The sequence below is a fragment of the Hypanus sabinus genome, chromosome X1 (genome assembly GCF_030144855.1).
Source record: "Hypanus sabinus isolate sHypSab1 chromosome X1, sHypSab1.hap1, whole genome shotgun sequence".
Classification (NCBI taxonomy): Eukaryota; Metazoa; Chordata; class Chondrichthyes; order Myliobatiformes; family Dasyatidae; genus Hypanus; species Hypanus sabinus.
This window is the reverse complement of record NC_082738.1, coordinates 50,975,167-50,994,687: the sequence shown is the minus strand read 5'-3', so window position 1 is coordinate 50,994,687 and position 19,521 is coordinate 50,975,167. Positions and strand designations below refer to the sequence as shown.

General features: G+C 41.2%; 1 protein-coding gene across 3 annotated transcripts in view; it reads right to left on the bottom strand.

Annotated features, from left to right (window-relative positions):
- The window catches only part of LOC132384937 (neurabin-2-like), a 239,285-nt gene that overhangs the window by 52,333 nt on the left and 167,431 nt on the right, over nt 1-19,521 (bottom strand). For 2 of the 3 annotated variants that reach the window (XM_059956592.1, XM_059956593.1), the window contains exon 6: nt 8,085-8,220. In XM_059956592.1, coding sequence (XP_059812575.1) covers nt 8,085-8,220 — 136 coding nt within the window. Of the gene's footprint in view, nt 1-5,068; nt 5,129-8,084; nt 8,221-19,521 lie in introns of all 3 variants that reach the window. The other variant, XM_059956594.1, reaches the window with a different exon arrangement.

The following is a 19,521-nucleotide window of genomic DNA, read 5'->3' as shown; positions in this document are numbered from 1 at the left end:
TGAAGTAGTTGAAGCAGATACAATACCATCATTTAAGAGGTATATACGTAAACAGATAGGGAGTAAAAGGATACGGACCAAACGTTGGCAGATGGATTTACTTAGATTGGTCAGTGCAGACATGATAAGCTCAAGGGTCTTTCATTGTTATTTTCTATATTCCACAGAGACGCAATGAACCTCTGACACAATACTAACCCTCTTCATCACAGTTATGCTCCTTCAGGATCTATGAGAAAGGATGGATAGGAAGGCCAATATTGCAGAGGCTGTATATGGCCCTCTGCACTGTAAGGGTATCACATGACAGTCCAACAATGATTTTATTTATGGGTCTATTGCTGCAGACTTCAGTGACCCCCAGTGTCCTGTGGAGTGAAGTGGGGAGAGAAGGATTGACTAGTAGAGGACTGGGATTTTTTGAAGGATGGAGTTTGGAGCCTCCATTACAAATCAGGTTGGGGAAGAGTTCAGCGTACAGTAAGTATGGGACTCGCTTTCATGAAGTGAACATGTTCCAGGAGTAATCAACAATGGTCAATCTGAGCACTTGCTCTAATTTTTCTGCAGTGTTTCATAAGGACCTTTGTCACTTAATGCATGTCTGATGTTAAACTGCATCCTGCAATCATGCCAAGAAGCCGATGAATTTCAGTGAAAGATATGGTCACTGACATGTTTCACTTAGGGGAAAAAAATTGCTGAAATAAATAACCTAAACAGCAATCAGACCATGTTGTATGTATTTGGTGAGGAATAAATATTAGCCAGGACACCTGATATCTTCAATGCAACTCACAAGATTACTCGATTCAATCTCAGAAAGCAGGGGTGTACTCTGTTTACCACTGCATCCAAAGGACCGCACCAGACTGACTGCAACAGCTTCCCCACCTCCCACCTCAGGACTGCACAGAACACCTTAATTTTTCAGCCACTGTTCCTATCTACTCACACAACCTCCCTTAGAACCATAGAACATTCCAGCACAGAAACAGGCCTTTTGGCCCTTCTTGGCTGTGCCGAACCACTTCCTGCCTAGTCCCACTGACCTGCACCTGGACCAATCCCTCCAAACCCCTCTCATCCATGTACCTGTCCAAGTTTTCTTAAATGTCAAAAGTGAGCCCACATTTACCACTTCATCTGGCAGCTCATTCCACACTCCCACCACTCTCTGTGTGAAGAAGCCCCCACTAAAGTTCCCTTTAGACTTTTCCCGCTTCACCCTTAACCCATGTCTTCTGGTTTTTTTTCCCCTATCCTCAGTGGAGAAAGCCTGCTTGTATTCACTCTATCTATACCCATTATAATTTTATATACCTCTATCAAGTCTCCCCTCATTCTTCTACACTCCAGGGAATAAAGTCCTAACCTATTCAACCTTTCTCTGTAACTCAGTTTCTCAAGTCCCGGCAACATCCTTGTAAACCTTCTCTACACTCTTTCAACCTTATTAATATCCTTCCTGTAATTCGGTGACCAAAACTGCACACAATACTCCAAATTCGGCCTCACCAATGTCTTATACAACCTCATCATAACATTCCAAATCTTATACTCAATACTTTGATTTATAAAGGCCAATGTACCAAAAGCTCTCTTTACTACCCCATCACTTTTAGGGAATTTTGTAACTGTATTTCCAGATCCCTCTGTTCTACTGCACCCCTCGGTGCCCTACCATTTACCTTGTATGTTCTACCTTGGTTTTTCCTTCCAAAGTGCAATACCTCACACTTGTCTGTATTAAACTCCGTCTGCCATTTTTCAGCCCATTTTTTTCAGCTGGCCCAGATCCCTCTGCAAGCTTTGAAAACCTTCCTCACTGTCCACTACACCTCCAATCTTTGTATCATCAGAAAATCTGCTGATCCAATTTACCACATTATCATCCAGATCATTGATATAGATGACAAATAACAATGGACCCAGCACTGATCCCTGTGTCACACCACTAGTCACAGGCCTCCACTCAGGGTAGCAATCCTCCACTACCACTCTCTGACCTCCCATTGAGCCAATGTCTAATCCAATTTACTACCTCACCATGTACACCTAGCGACTGAATCTTCCTAACTAACCTCCCATGCAGGACCTTGTCAAAGGCCTTACTGAAGTCCACGTAGACAACATCCACTGCGTTCCCTTCATCCACTTTCCTTGTAACCTCCTCGAAAAACTCCAATAGATTTGTTAAACATGACCTTCCACGCACAAAGCCGTGTTGACTCTCCCTAATAAGTCCCTGTCTATCCAAATACTTGTAGATCCTATCTCTTCGTACTCCTTCCAATAATTTACCTGCTACCGAGGTCAAACATACCGGTCTATAATTTCCCGGATTAACTTTAGAGCCTTTTTTAAACAATGGAACAACATGAGCTATCCTCCAATCCTCCGGCACCTCACCCGTAGATACCAGCATTTTAAATATATCTGCCAGGGCCCCTGCAATTTCAATACTAGTCTCCTTCAAGGTCCGAGGGAATACCCAGTCAGGTCCTGGGGTTTTATCGACTCTGATTTGCCTCAAGATAGCAAGCACCTCCTCCTCTTCAATCTGTACAAGTTCCATGACCTCACGACTTGTTTGCCTCATTTCCATTGACTCCTTGCCAGTTTACTTAGTAAATACAGACACAAAAAACCCATTTAAGATCTCCCCCATTTCTTTTGGTTCCATACATAGCCGACCACTCTGATCTTCAGGAGGACCAATTTTATCCCTTACTATCCTTTTGTTCTTAATATACCTGTAGAAGCTCTTTGGATTATCCTTCACCTTGACTGCCAAAGCTATCTCATGTCTTCTTTTACCCCTCCTAATTTCATTCTTAAGTATTTTTTTTGCACTTTTTAAACTCCTCAAGTACCTTATTTGCTCCCTGTTTCCTATACATATCATACATCTCTCGCTTCTTCATCAGAGTTCCAATATCCCTAGAGGACCAAGGCTTCTTATTCACTTTGCCTTTAATCCTGACAGGAACATAGAAACTCTGCACTCTCAAAATTTCTCCTTTGAAGGCCTCCCACTTACCAATCACATCCTTGCCAGAGAACAACCTGTCCCAATCCACGCTTTTTAGATCCTTTCTCACTTCTTCAAATTTGGCCTTTTTCCAGTTTAGAACCTCAACCCGAGGACCAGATCTATCTTTATCCATGCTCAAGTTAAAACTAGTGGTGTTATGATCACTGGAACCAAAGTGTTCCCCTACACGCACTTCCGTTACCTGTCCTAACTCGTTTCCTAATAGAAGATCTTATTTCGTTCCATGCTCCACCTTCCTTCCTGATCAGATTCCATCAACTGTAGTCCTCTGTATCCTACACCTATCACCTCTGTCACTATCCCCACCCTCCCCCCTTGTCCAAATGCCAATCAACCCCTTTTTGCCTGGCTCCATCTGCTGCTTGCCAATTCTTACCCTGTCCTTCCCCCTCACCTCTTTATGCTGACCATTTCCCTTCTACTCTTCAAGTCCAGATTAAGGGTCTGAATCCAAAACACTACTGTCCATTTCCCTCTACCAATGCCACCTGACCTCCAGCAGCTCAGTTTCTCCTCCGGGTTCCAGAACCTGAAGTCTCTTGTGTCCCCAGAATGGGAAACCCCATAATCTTGTAATTCAAAGATAGATACACTGAGCCACAGCTGGCATAACAGCTTTCCTAATGTTGATAAATGTGTTTGATCAATCAAATTTTTTGGTTGCTTTGTTTGTCCAGATGAGTTTCTATAAAACACCGCAGCACATCCGGGAGGGGGAGAATTACCTGGATCCTCTGTTTCAGGAGGTAGTCACACCCATTAGATTAGCTGCCTCAAATTCGGACTGTGGTCAGGGACAAGAGAGTGTGACTGCAAGTGAGGCGGGTAGTGGGATCCAAGAGAAAGTGCTGGAGGAGCCTCAGCCCCTGAGCTTGTCCAACAGGTCTGAGAATCTTTCTCCCTGTGTGGATGAGAGTGGGGGCAGTAGGAAGGATGGGCAACTTAACTGTCGCACTATAGTTCAGGAGCCATTCAAGAGAGGAAAAGAAGAGAAATGTAGTGGTAATTGGGGATGGTATAGTCCGGGGAAAAGACAAAGTTCTCTATCGTGAGGATAGTGTGTCCCACTGTGTAGCCTGACTGGTGCCCAGGTTTGGGACATCTTATCTGACCTGCAGAGGAATTTGCACAGTGGGAGGGGAAAGATCCAGTTGTCGTGGTCCATGTGCGTACCAACGATATAGGTAGAATGAGGAAAGAGGTTCTGCTGAGGGAATTTGAGCAGCTAGGGACTAAATCAAAAACAAGAACCAAAAAGAGCCATGTGCAAATTGGCATAGGGTCAAGAAGATTAGAGAGGTAAATGTGTGGCTCAGGGTTTGGTGGAGGATTTGGCTAGTGTAAACGGGAACACAGGCTAAATGGTGGGACAGATGAGGAACAGTGTAACACTTTCAAAGATTTTTCATGGTGTTCAAAAGCATATTCCAGTTAAGTGCAAGGACAGTAAGGGTGGGGAGAGCCAGCCTTGGATAATGAAGGAGATAAAAGAAGGCATCAAACTAAAAGCTTATGCATGCAAAGTCGCCAAGAGTAACGGGAAACTAGATGAATGGGAAAACTTTAAAAAGCAACAAAGAACCACTAAGTGAGCAATAAAGAAAGGGAAGCTAGATTATGAAAATAAACTAGCACAAAATATAAAAATGGATAGTAATAGTTTTTATAATTATATGAAGCAGAAAAGGGTGGCTAAAGTGAATGTGGGTCACTTGGAGGACGAGAAGGGGGAATTGATATTGGGTAATGAGGAACTGGCAGAGCCTTTGAATGACTATTTTGTGTCAGTCTTCATGGTGGAGAACATGTCTAACACATCAAAGAGAGATGTTATGGATATGATGAGAGGTGAGGACCCCGATACGATAGCTATCACTAAAGAGGTAGTGCTGAGCAAACTTGTGGCCCTTAAGATAGACAAGTCCCCTGGTCCTGATGGAGTACATCTAGGGTGTATACACCACGGCAGAAATGGCAGATGTTATAATAGAGGCTTTGATAATTATTTACCAAAATTCTCTGGACTCCGGGCAGGAATTGGCGGATTTGAAGATGGCGAATGTCACACCACTGTTCAAAAAAGGATGCAGGCAAAAGTCAGGTAACTATAGGCCAGTTAGCTTAACACCTGTAGTTGGGAAAATGCTTGAAGCTATCATTAAAGAAGAAATAGTGAGGCATCTGGAAAGAAATCAGGCAGATGCAGCATGGATTCAGCAACGGCAGGTCCTGTTTGACAAGCATACTGGAGTTCTTTGAGGACATAATGAGTGCAGTGGATAGAGGGGAACAGATGGATGTCATTGTATTTACTTGGATTTCCAGAAAGCGTTTGATAAGGTGCCACATAAAAGATTTATCCATAAGATAAGGATGTAGAGAGTTGGGGCTGATGTATTAGCATGGTTAACTAATGGAAAGCAGAGAGTTGGGATACACGGGTGTTAGTCTGGTTGGCAATAAGTGGTGAGCGGTTTGCCGCAGGGGTCGGTGCTGGGCCCGCAAGTGTTCACAATATACATTAATGATCTGGAAGAGGGAACCAAGTGTACTGTATCTAAGTTTGCTGATGATACTAAATTGAGTGAAAAAACAAATTGTGCAGAAGATACGGAGAGTCTGCAGAGAGATACACATAGGTTAAGTGAGTGGGTAATTGTCTGGCAGATAAATTACAATGTTGGTAAATGCAAGGTCATCCACTTTGGAAGGAAAAATGAAAGAGCAGATTATTTAAATGGTAAAAGATTGCAGCATGCTGCTGTGTGGAGGGACTGGGGAGTATTTATGCATGAATCATAAAAGGTTAGTTTGAAGGTGTAGAAGACTGTCAACAAGGAAAATGGAATGTTGGCCTTCATTGCTTGAGGGATTGTATTTAAGAGTAAGGTTATGCTGCAACTGTACAGGGTACTGGTGAGGCCGCACCTGGAGTACTGTGTGCAGTTCTGGTCTCCTTACTTGAGGAAGGATATACTGGCTTTGAAGGTGGTGCAGAGGAGGTTCACCAGGTTGATTCTAGAGATGAGGGGGTTAGACTGTGAGGACAGATACAGTCCTCTGGGACTGTACTCACTGGAATTCAGAAGAATGAGAGGAGATCTTAAAATTATGAAAGGGGCAGGGAAGTTATTTCAACTAATAGGTGAGACTAGAACTAGGGGACATAGTTCAAGATTCACGCGAGTAGATTTGGGATGGAGATGAGGAGGAACTGCTTTTCCCAGGGGGTGGTGAATCTGTGGAACTCTCTGCTCAATAAAGCAGTTGTGGCTACCTCAGTAAACATACTTAAGACAAGGCTGGATAGATTTTTGAACAGTAGGGAAATTAAGGGTTATGGGTAAAAGGCAGGCAAGTGGAGATGGTCAGATCAGCCATGATCTTATTGAATGGCGGAGCAGACTCAATGGGTCAGGTGGCCTACTCCTGCTCCTATTTCTTATGTTCTCATGTTCTAAAATGGAAACTGCAGTACAGCAGATCCTATTTGTGTGTTTTGTGAACCACAGCTCATGCTCAATTGAACTGTGTGCATCAGTGAATGTAACCTGCTTACTGCATTATAAAAACTACCCTGGGAGATCTACATATGCTGATGTATTGGTGCAAACCCAATTACCATGAAGCTGGATATAAGAAACAGTCAGTCCTGTCTGCACACCACATGACTACAGCAAGGCTGAAGTATAAAAGTATTAAACTCTAATTGCATCTTATATTCTTGAACATTCATACAATTAATTCTTAATCACTTTTTTTTCTTTTAAGTGACTGCAGCACGAACATGAGATTTGTAATGGGTGTCACCATACATTCCAAAATTTCTTCTTTAACGCTTTCTTTAATTTGTGTGCTTGTCCTGAAAGAAATAAGTACAGGCAAGTAACCTCTGTATTACAGAAGCATTATGTTCCAAGAAAACTGTTTGCATTGTGATTTTTTTATGACACAAAGCTGTGCCATCTGCATGTGTCATGAAGCACAAACTGAAAAAACTCAGACTGAATCATATTCCATATCTCAAATTTTTAAGTTGTGATTTGTAAATACCCTAAGGGCCAATTTCTGTTACTTGAATGGCCGTAACATGGGGGCCACCTTTATGATAGTTGGTAAAACTGCGACAGAATCACAGTTATCCGATAATAAACAATGGGTTTAAATGAACTAAAAAAATGTCTGCTGGAACCAAGCAACCAGTAGAGAAAGGTCAGACAGGGCTTTGACAGGTGATTGCAACTTCATTGAAATCAAAAGAGATACAGAAAGCAACATTTATACTGCTTGTTTAGAGTTTCCACTAATTGCTCCAAAGCTTTAGTGGCGAATCCGGGAAAATAAAGGTGAAAATTCAATGCCCCAAATGTATTAACAAGAACATAGAACATGTCACAGGACATTACAAGCCCTTTGGCTCATATTATGCTGATCTTTTAATCTACTTAAAGATCAATCTAACTCTTCCTTCCTATATCAACACCCAGCACCACCCCCCCCCATCGATTTTTCTATCATAATGTGCCAAAAGAGTTTCTTAAATGCTCCAATATATCTGTCTCTGTCACCACCCTTAATATGGTGTTCCACACACCCACCATTCTGTAAAATAATTACCTCTGACATCCCCTGTATACTTTCCTCCAATTACCTTATAGTGATGCCTCCTGGCATTAGCTATTTCCCAATGCTGCATTTTGCAAAATAAGCCTTTTGATGGAGAATACCAATCTATCACAAGGGAGCACACTTTGGACACAGTGTGAGTAACAGACTGTAGCATTAGGGAAAGATTTTCTTAAGTACACTTTGCTACATCAAGCAAGTCTGTATTCCATCAGTGTGAGGATTTCTTCAGTGAGATGTATGGTGAAACCTAGGGGCAATGGTATTAGAATAGATAATAATCCTCTGAGTCATAAATTGTATGAAGAAAGCTATATATTTCTACATCTCATCAAGAACCATTTCTGAAGTGGCATCACTACTAAAATGAAAGCAACACCATGCAAATTAAAGACCTTACCTCCTCATCTTCATCAACGTATTGTCCATAATGTTGTTCCATCATCTCTCTCTGCCATCTCTCCTGCTCCAGTGTCTGTCGAATAAGCTGGGCAACTTCACTGGTTTCTCCAGGTTTCTCCCGTCCAATCAGAAACCTAAAAAAGTCACAATTTTTAAAATATGTTTGGTTACCAATACTGCAAAGCTTACATTAGCACCTAATTATTTAGGCCAATTCTAAACCACTGTCATTTGAGTAAATTTAGCAATAAAGGCAAATCGAACAGGGAAGGGTTTGGCCCAACTGTTGCTTAAAGTGCATAAGCATTTCCATTCTTGCTCCCAGCTCAACAATGCTGCCAAAATGAAAACAGTTGGACCAGTTTGGAAATATCACAACTTTATATTCAGTCACAACAAAAGCAGGAACATGTGCAGATGGAACATTTATTTTTTTCCCATATCTTCAGGCAGCGCTGCTGCCAAAATACCACAGTGGAAGTTCCACTGAGGCTTTGTAATCCTTGACACATTATATATCCATATGATACACCACTGCAACAATTTGTCCATGAATGAAAAGCAAACTTTGTCCAATTCTAATATCAAATATAACCCAGCAGTTCACCACTGTTTCCACTCCATATGGAAGGCCAGTATTACTAATTATTACTCTCTTCATGAAGAAGAAAGTATTGTACCAGTTCTAAAGTGAACTCTTGCTTTATTCAGAGACACAAAACACTGCACATGCTGGAAATCTGGAGCAAGACACAAAGGTACTTGAGGAACTCAATGGGTCAGGTATGGAGGGAAATGGCCAGTTAATATTTTGAGTTGCGACCCTCCATCTGGAGTGGAAAGATAAAGGGAAGACAGTTGATACAAAAGGGTGGAAGAAAGGAGTGGAACAACAGCCAGCAGTAGACAGATATGTCCAGGTGACGTGGGGGAATGAAGGACAGATAAGGAAGAGAAGAGAATGGAAATAATGTCAGAAGCTGGGTGGTGATAAGTGGAAGTGACAAAGGGATAAAGGAGATGGAAGCTGATAGGAGAGGATGATGAAGCACAGAGTAAAGGGAGGGAAACTTCCATATACATTGTACTTTATATGCATTTCCCTTTGCCCAACTCTGAGTAAGGTTTAAGAAAGTGTTCTGGATTAAAAACCTGTGCTAACATATTCTCCTCCTTAATTAAAAGATGCCAGTCTGAATTAACCTCACACCATTTCAATTACCCGTTCATAAACCAAGCAGCTTTCAAGTTGGAAATGCAGCAGCTAATAGCAGTGGACAAATCAGTATTATGTAAAAGCTATACATACACACAGTTCGTAGGCTGGGCACAACCTACATGTAATATCTAGGCCAACTCATTCAATTTCAAGCTTGGTAACATTTTCAGACTACATTCAGTTTCTCAATGCAAATAATTGTTGTAACTTTAGAGACCTTGTTGACTTCACTCATTTTTTTTTCTTTAACCCTACAAATACTTTCATCTGTCAATTTTGTCTGATCTACAGAACAATATTTACTTGTAATCAAATTCTGCCTGGCATTTCGACAGCTTTGAAGTTAATTTACAACCTTAGATGTGAAAGATTTTCCAAATATATCTTCTACATAGCTCTTTCTCCACTAACATAATAGATTTGTTTACTTACCTAAGACTAATGTTTTAAAGTTTTCAATTTTGTTTCTACCTAGTGGTGCAATTAGGCCCTAGAATATGTTAGACTCTATCACTGGGTGATGCAGTACTCTGTGATTTTATAAATTCCACTTTCAGTCTGTACTCGGGGTGATTGATGAATACAAAGTCAGCATAAAGGTTGTCTCTTGTGGCTCTCCTACACAAAGTCATCTAGACACTTGGCCTGCTCCCAATTTATATTTTGTTGACTGAAATATCCAATTAAAATTACCTCCCTTTTCTAACCTCTACACAGAGGAGTTTTCTCATGATGATGTGGTGGTTTGTGACACACTGCTAATATTGGCTTGAGTTTTTTTTTTAAACTGTACAATAACTGCTATTATATCTTATCACCTCATACCAAATAACCAACTAATTCTTTATGCTGTTTTTATCACAAGGCAAAACCAATAGCTCTTTTAATATTCTGTACATGGGGTAAATAATGATTTTTTTATCCTTTGAGTTTTAATTACATCTCCTATATTCCGTCACATTGCAAAATTAAAAGTAGGTGCACATGTCATCCATCTGACTGCTCAACCTGATCCAATATCCAATAAACTCAGAGCAGATCCTCTTCTCAGCACCAACTTCCTGCTCCGATCCAATTTCCCTCGATTCTCTTAATATTTGAAAATCTATCAATTTCATTTTTCAATACAATTAACTATTGTGCAGTCACAGCCCTCCAGGACAGAGAATTCCAAAGATTCAATTCCCTTTGTGTGGGGAAAAGTCTCCTCATTTGTGGCCTATTCTATATTTTGAGATTGTGAGTATACATTTCCTAGCCAGGGGAAATCTCCTCCTCATATATAGGATGTCAATCCCTGGAAGGATTTTGTATAATTCAGTGAAGTCACCTTTCATTCTCCAAACTAGAGGAGAAGCTTAGTCCACTGAATTCCTCTTCATATGTCATCCTAGGAAGTGGTGAGTCTTCTCGCTGTAGTCCCAGTATAACCACATCCTTTCAAATAAGGGGACCCAAACTACCCCAGGTATGGTTTCACCATTGCCAAAGTCCTCTCCTCCCATGGCAGCTTTCAATCTTATCTCCAAAATTTCTACCTTTCACTGGCATTTAAATGTTGCATTCTTTCATGTTAGCGTTTTACATGCTCTATTGTATTTACTTACTTATTACAGCACTAATGACACTTGGCCAAAAAAGTCCATGCCAACACCCAGAACAACAAACCTATCAGTCTCATTCCTGCTCACCTTACATGCTCTGTAGACCAGGGTTAATGCACTAATACCCTATTCCTGATCTATGATTCTTCCCCTTAAGTATAAAATTCTCCAGTTTATTTTGCTTAAGAGCTTCTAGTTACTGCCTCAACCCTGCCAGCATGCTTCTATCTTCCTATTTGCTCGAAGTTCAGTGCAATTTTCCTGAATCATTCCTTCTTCATTTGATACATTTCTTGGTTATTTGAAAAGATATCTTTGATGATTCAGCACCAAGCAACTGGACATGTATTTGTAGCCCAGATTTCATCAAAAAGCTTGCTCCTTTTTCAAATATTGAAAGTAACCTGCCACTCTTCAAAATTAAGTCCAGTTACATTAACAACTGACAATGATGACCGCCTTACAAAGGACGTTTAAACGGATTTTGTTTTTTGGCTGAGTCCCCAGTGTTACGGTCAGCTGTCTTGCCTTTCTATACGAGAATAGGCCAGGTTACATCCCGAATAATTGTCTCTTCTAGCCTAGCAACATATTCCAAATGATAATACATTTTAAACAATGCTAGTTAAAGCACATCTTGCAAACATTGCTTTGACAAAGTGCACATCTTAAATCACACGATTGCTCCAATAATTCATCTAAAAATGAAAGGAAATGTACTGGGGTTAATGGATTTGCATGAACAGACCTTGCTTTTTTAACAAGGACATTAACTGGGTTAACTGATTCTAATAATGCTGCAGATAAAGTAATCTCACTGAAATACATTTCAAATCACATTCCCAGGCCACGATAAAAGCAAATATCGCAAATCTGAAGCTAATTCAGAAAATCCTGGAAATAGCTGGGGTCAGGCAGCATCTGTGGTGAGAGAAACAGAATCAGGATTTAAGGTCAATATTGACATGGAACAATAATTCATGTTCCCTCTTTACAAATATTTCCTGATCTGCTGAGTATTTCCATAATTGTTTTGAATTATAGAAACACCAACAACTTTAATGTCTCTTTCTTCCAAAATTATTAACATTTCTTGTCCATTGTTCTTTCTTTCATCTCCCGTGTGGTATTGATTCAAAAACTGACCAGCGTTGTAAGAGAATGCCTGTAGTGGGTATGCACAAAACATAAACTGCAGACTCTTCTAAGCACAGAACACAGAATCAAATATCGCTGAGATGATTGCACGCTCTAGTATCAATTGTTTGTTGACAATAAATAAAGTAAGCTGAGGAGCAAGAAGGCATGGTCAAAGGAGGTGGAGGTGCACCTACAGGACAGCTTTGAGCTGGTGGACCGGCTAATATGCAGGAATTCATCCTTGTGTCTGAATGAGTATGGTACAGTTGTCATCAAATTCATCAAGACCTGTGTGGATAAGCGTGTGCCTTTGAGAATATACCAAACATACCCAAACAAAAATCCATGGATGAACCAGGAGATTTTTAGTCTTTAAGGACTGGATCTGTGGCATTCAAGACCAGTGATCCAGAACTGTACAATTACTTCCCACAAAGTGAAACCTAACATCATGAATGGCAGTGATGCTTCACTCCCAGATGAGCTCAACACCTCTCATGCACGCTTTGAAAGGGAGAATAGAACGACACCTGTGCGAATCCCTAAAGCATCTGGTGCCCCTGTGATCTCTGTCTCGGAGGCCAATGTCAGAACATCTTTCAAGAGGGTGAACCCTCAAAAGGAGCCAGGCCTTGCTGGACCTGGTGGGGCTCTGAAAACCTGTGCCAACCAACTGGCAGAAGTGTTCAAGGACATCTTCAATCTCTCACTGCTGCAGTCGGAGGTCCCCACCTGCTTCAAAAGGGCACCAATCACACCAGTGACAAAGAAGAACAGGGTGAGCTGCCTCAACAACCATCACCCAGTGGCACTCACATCTGTTGTGAACTACTTTGAGAGGTGGGTCATAACTAGAATCAACTCCTACATAAGCAAGGACCTGAAGCTGCTGCAATTTGCCTATCACCTCCATAGGTCTATAGCAGATGCCATCTCACTTACTCTCCACCGGTCCTTGGATCACCTAGACAACAGCAATACCTATGCCAGGCTGCTGTTTATTGACTACAGCTCAACGTTCAACACAATCATACCCTCAGTTCTAATCAACAAACTCCAAATTCTGGGCCTCTGTACCTTGCTCTGCAACTGGATCCTTGATGTCCTCACCGGGAGACCAAAGTAAGTATGGATTGGAAGTAACATCTCCTCCTCACTGGCAAACAACACTGGCGCACCTCAAGGTTAGCCCTCTACTATACTCTCTCTACAGCCATGACAATAGGTGCAGGAGTAGGCCATTCAGCCCTTTGAGCCAGCCTTCACTGTGATCGTGGCTGATCATCACAATCAGTAGCCTGTTCCTGCCATCTCCCCATATTCCTCAACTCCGCTATCTTTAAGAGCTCTAACACTTTTTTGAAAGCATCCCAGAGAACTGGCCTCCACTGCCTTCTGAGGCAGAGCATTCCACAGATCCACAACTCTCTGGGTGAGAAAGTTTTTCCTCAAGTCCATTCTAAATGGTCTACCCCTTATTCTTAAACTGGGGCCTCTGGTTCTGGACTCCCCAACACTGGGAACATGTTTCCCGCCTCTAGCATATCCAATCCCTTAATAATCTCGTATGTTTCAATCAGATCCCCTCTCATCCCTCCACATGATTGTGAGGCTAGGTATAAATCAATCACCATCATATACATTTGCTGACGACAACTATTGTTGGTAGAATTTCAGATGGTAATGAGGAAGCGTACAGAAGCAAGACAAAGCAACTGATTGCATGGTGTCGCAACAACAATTTTGCTCTCAACATCAGTGAGAACAAGGAATTAGTTGTAGACTTCAGGAAGGGGAATTCGAGGGAGCACACATCGAGGAATCAGAAGTAGAAAGCATGAGCAGTTGCAAGTTCCAGGGCGTCAACATCTTTGAGGATCTATTCTGGGCCAATATATTAATGCAATTACAAAGAAGACATGACAGTGGCTATATTTCATTAGGAGTTTGAGGAGACTTGGTATGTCATTAAAGACTCTTGCAAATTTCCACAGACGTACCGTAGAGAGCATTCTATCTAGTTGCATCTTCATCTGATATGAAGGGGGCACTGCCCAGAATGGGTAAAAGCTGCAGAAAGTTGTGAACTCTGCCAGATCCATTATGGATTTCCCAGCATTGAGGACACCTTCAAAAGGCAATGCCTCAAAAAGGCGGTATCCATCATTAAGAACCCCCTTCATCCAGAACATGGCATCTTCTCATTGCTACCATCAAGGTGGTGGTACAGGAAACTGAAGACACACACTCACCATTTCAAGAACAGCTTCTTCCCCTTGCCATCAGATTTCTGAATGGACAATGAAGCCATGAATACTACCTCAGTGTTTTTCCTCTCTTTTTGCACTATATATTTAATTACATTTGTATATATACATCTTATTGTAATTTATAGTTTTTAATTATGTATTGCACTGTACTACTGCTGAAAAAAAAATTAAACCTAATTCTGATTCTGAACTCAGCAGGTCAGGCAGACAAAATGGATGTCATGACATTTCTGGCTAAGTCTCTGCGTCAGACCTGAAAAGTTGACATAACTTTATTTTGTCCCCACAGATGCTGCATGGCACACTGAGTACTTCGAGCATTTTTCTTTTGCTCCAGACCCTACAGAAATGCTTCTCTGATGTTGGCGTTTCTTTAAGCTTTGGTTTGGTATCAATTCTTGCTGAGAATCACTTTGTAATAACTGTTTACATCCATATTAGAATTCAAATAACTTGTGGTAATGCCCAGGGTCTTGGAGCTTATTAAAAGAAGCACTGACTAATGCTGTACCATCTGGTCAGTCAGCAGGAAGAAGTGCACTGGCGAAAAGAATCTCTACTGGGGGAGGAATAAAGATAAAAACAAACTAATTCCAGAAGTGAAGGAGATAGTAGAAATTTATTTTATGGATGATTCAGTCATTGGTAAATAAAATGTAGTCAATGAACTCACAGTTAAGCCTGAAACCAACAACCCAAAAATAGAAAGCATGTTATCTCTTTAAAAATAATTTCCTAGAGATTGGATTCTCAGCACTTTTGTCGTCATCAGAATTTGCCTGCAGAAATGCAATTCGATTTTGTAATAAATTAACCACACCAGCACTGAATGCAAGAAAACCCAGCGTAATTGTTGTGAGGGGCTGTTTCTAGTTGTTGCAAATTATATCCACATTCTTCCAAGAAACAACCACTCATTTTTATACATATTTCACTGCACAATATCAGGGAGGACAGCATTTCATGGGAATTCCTAATTGCACTTGCAAAGTGGTGTTGAGCCTCCACTTTGAATTGGAATGGTCTTTCGTGTGAGGTAGTTTTGGATTTCCAGGATTTCAACTCATCAATGATGAAAGAATGCCAGCATATTTCTCAATCAGGATGAAATCTACCTGCTGCTTTTATTCTTCTGGATGTAAAGTTTGTGGAGTTTGAAAAGCAATACTGAAGAAAGCCAGTTACAAACCTTGATTTGTAATTTGCAACAATAAATTGCTCAGGGAGTCAGGAGATTAGTCATGGGTTGCAGCATTCTTAACTTTTGACTTTTACTTCAGCCACAGAATCAGTGTAGCAGGCCCAGTAAAACTTCCGGTCAATAGCAATCAATAAGATATTGATAGCGGGTGAGTAATCTAGTTAAATGTTAAAAGGAAGGTGTTAGACTCTTCCTCGAGATGGCCCATGCGTAGAGCTTGTGTGGTACAAATATTACTTGCTACTTAACTATCCAAGCCTGAAAGCTACACTGGCTATGCTGCAAATGGGCACATAAACAGATATACTGCAAATGATGTTGAAAGTTGGTTAATCATCAGTTAAATAATGCACTTCTGACACAATGATGGAAAAATGTCACTCATTTAGCAGCTGAAGCTGGCCACAGGTACACTACCCTGTGGAGTGCAGTCACAGCGATGCCACTCCTGCTGACAGATAATGAAATTCCTTACCGAAATCACATCTATTCTCTCACCACCCTAAGTGACTCTTCAATTGAAATTCAAAAACTGAGATTGGGCAGAAGGTGATAACCAGCATGGTATCGTTGCCGATGTTTCACCTTGTTTAATGAGATTCAGATTAATTGTTGTGGAATTCTAATGCCACTGTGCCACCACCTTCTAATGACGTACCCAAGAATGTAAATTGCAGGCGAAAAGCATTACCGTACTATCCCGTTCCGTGATTTGCCTTTGAGACTGAACATAAGACCACAAGACAAAGGAGCAGAATTAGGCCATTTGGCTCATTGAGTCTGCTCTGCCTGGCTGAATCATTATCCTCCTCAATCCTATTCTGCTTTCACCCATAACCTTTGATGTCCTAACTAATCAAGAACCTATAAACCTCTGCTTCAAATATATCCAAATGACTTGGCCTCCACTGCTGTCTGTGGCAATGAGTTCCACAGATTCACCACTCTCTGGCTAAAGAAATCCCTCCTCATCTCTGTTTTAAATGGATGTCCTGCGATTCTGCAGCTGTGCTATCTAGTTCTAGACTCCCTTACTTTAGGAACCATCTTCTCCACATCTACTCATCTAAATCTTTCAATATTCAATAGATCCACCAAATATTCAATGAGATCCACCCACATTCTCCTAATCTCCAGCAAGTACAGGCCCAGAGCCATCAAATGCTCCTCATATATTAACACTTTCATTTCCACAACCACTCTTGTGAACCTTCCTCGCTGGACCCTCACCAATGCCAGCACATCTTTTCTCAGAAAAGGAGCTCTAATCTGCTCACAATACTCCAAGTGCAGTCTGACCAATGTCTTATAATACCTCAGCATTACGTCCTTGCTTCTACATTCTAGTCCTCTTGCCTTTCTTACCACTCAGTCATCCTGCAAGTTAACCTTTAGGGAATCCTGCACTTGGGACCCCCAAGCCCCTTTGCACCTATGAGTTTTGAACTTTTCCCCCAATTAAAAAATAGTCTATGCCATTATTCCTTCTTACAAAGTACATAGGCATACATTTTCCTACACTATATTCTATCTAGCACTTCTTTGTCCATCCTTATAATCTGTCTCCATCCTTCTACAGACTCCCTTCTTCATCAACACTACCTGCCCCCCCACCTATTTTCATATCGTCCGCAAAGCTGGTGACAAAGCCATCGATTCCTTCATCCAAATTACTGTGAAGTAACTAGTCACCGGCAGCCAACCAGAAAAAGCCTTCTTTATTCCCACACTTTGCCTCCTGCCAGTCAGCTAATCCATGCTAGTATCTTTCCCGTAAAACCATGAGATCTTATCTAGTTAACTAGCTTCATGTGCAGCTCCATGTCAAAGGCCTTCTGAAAATCCAACAACAGCAGCCACCGACTCTTTTTTGTCTATCCTACCTGTTATTTCCTAAAAGAGTTCCAACAGATTTGTCAAGCAGGATTCCCCCCTTGCTGACTTTGGCCTATTTTATCATGTGCCTCCAAATACCCTGAAACTTCATCCTTAATCATGGACAACAAGACCTTATCAAACACTTAAGTCAGGCTAACTGACCTATAATTTACTTTTTTGTGCCTCCCTCCCTTCTTGAAGAGTGGAGTGACATTTGCATTTTTTTCCAGTCCTCCAGAACCATTCCAGATACTTGAAAAATCATTATTAATGTATCCACAATCTCTTCAGGTACCTCTTTCAGAACTCTGGGGTGTAGTCCATCTGGTCCAGGTGACTTATCTACCTTCAGACCTTTCAGCTTCCCAAGCACCTTCTCCCTAGTAACAGCAACTGCACTCACTTCTGCCCCTGACACTTTTGCATTTCTGGCCGACTAATAGTGTCTTTCACAGTGAAGAATGGCACAAAATGATCATTAAGTTTTCCAGTGGTCCAACATCTACCCTCACCTCTTTTACTCTCTATACATTTGAAATAAGATTTTATCTTGTATATTATTGGCTAGCTTAGCTTCATATTTTATCTTTTTCCCATTATTGCTTTTTCAGTTGCCTTCTGTTGGTTTTCAAAAGCTTCTCAATCCTCTACCTTCACACTAATTTTTGTATTATATGCCCTCTCTTTTGTTTTGTTGTTGTCTTTGACTTGTCAGCCAGTTATGTCATCTCCCTTTTTGAATATTTCTTCTTTGGGATGTATCTATCCAGCGCCTTCTGAATTGCACCCAGAAACTCCTGCCATTGTTGTTCTGTCATCATCCTTGTTAGTGCCCTCTTCTAAACAACTTTAGCCAGCTCCTCTAAAGTTGTTCAGGCCTTTACTGAACTGTAATATTTTACTTTAACTTCTCCCTCTCAAACTGCATATTCTATCATATTATGATCACTATCTCCAAAGGTCTCCTTTTCCTTAAGCTCCCTGATCAAATCTGATTCATTTTACAAAACCCAATCCAGAGCTACCTTTTCCCTAGTGGACTCAGCCATAAGCTGTTCTAAAAGGCCATCTTGTAGGCATTCTACAAATTCCCTCCCTCGGGATCCAGCACCAACCTGATTTTTTCTAATCTACCTGCATGTTGAAATCCCCCATGAGTACCATATTCATTGCCTTTTTTACATGCCCTTTCTGTCTCCTGGTGTAATTTGTACACCATATCCTGGTTGCTGCTCGAGGCCTGTGTAGAACTCCCATCAGGGTCTTCTTACCTTTGCAGTTCCTTAACTCTACCCACAAGGATTCTACAGTTTCCAATCCCATGTCAACTCTTTCAAAGGATTTGATTTCATTTTTTTTACCAACCGAACCATCCCATTTCTTTCTGCCTACCTGCCTGTCCTTTCAATACAATGTTTATCCTTGGATGTTAAACTCCCAACTATGATCTTCTTTCAACCATGACTTGGTGATGCCCACATCATACCCGCCAATCTTCAACAGCACTACAAGATCATTTACCTTATTCCATATACTGCATGCATTCAAATATAACACCTTCAATCCTGTTTTCATTAACGTTTTCAATTTTACCCCCATGTTGCACTTCAACTCATCCCACTGACTGCAATTTTGCTTCATCATCTGCCTGTCCTTTGTTAGTCTCTCTACATATTGTGTCTATTTGTGTATCAAATGCCCCATCCTCAGCCTTATTTCAGTTTCTACCCCCGACCAATTTAGTTTAAACCCTCCCCAACAACTCTAACAAACCTGCCTGCAAGGATTTTGATGCCCCCTCAAGTTCAGTCGTAGCCTGACCTTTTGTACAGGTCATACCTTCCCCAGAAGAGAGCTCAATGATGCAGAACCCTGAAACCTTTCTCCCTTGCACCAATTCTTCAGCCACACTTTCATCTGGTAAATCTTCCTTTTCTGACCCTCACAGGCAGCAACCCAGAGATTATTACCCTGGAGATCCTCCTTTTCAGCTTTCTACCAGACTCCCTATACTCTCTCTTCAGGATTTCATCCCTTTTGCTGGTGCTAATATGTACCATGACCTCCAGCTGTTTGCCCTCTCTCTGCTCTCTTAATTTCTGTACATCTCCAAGTGAAAAGAA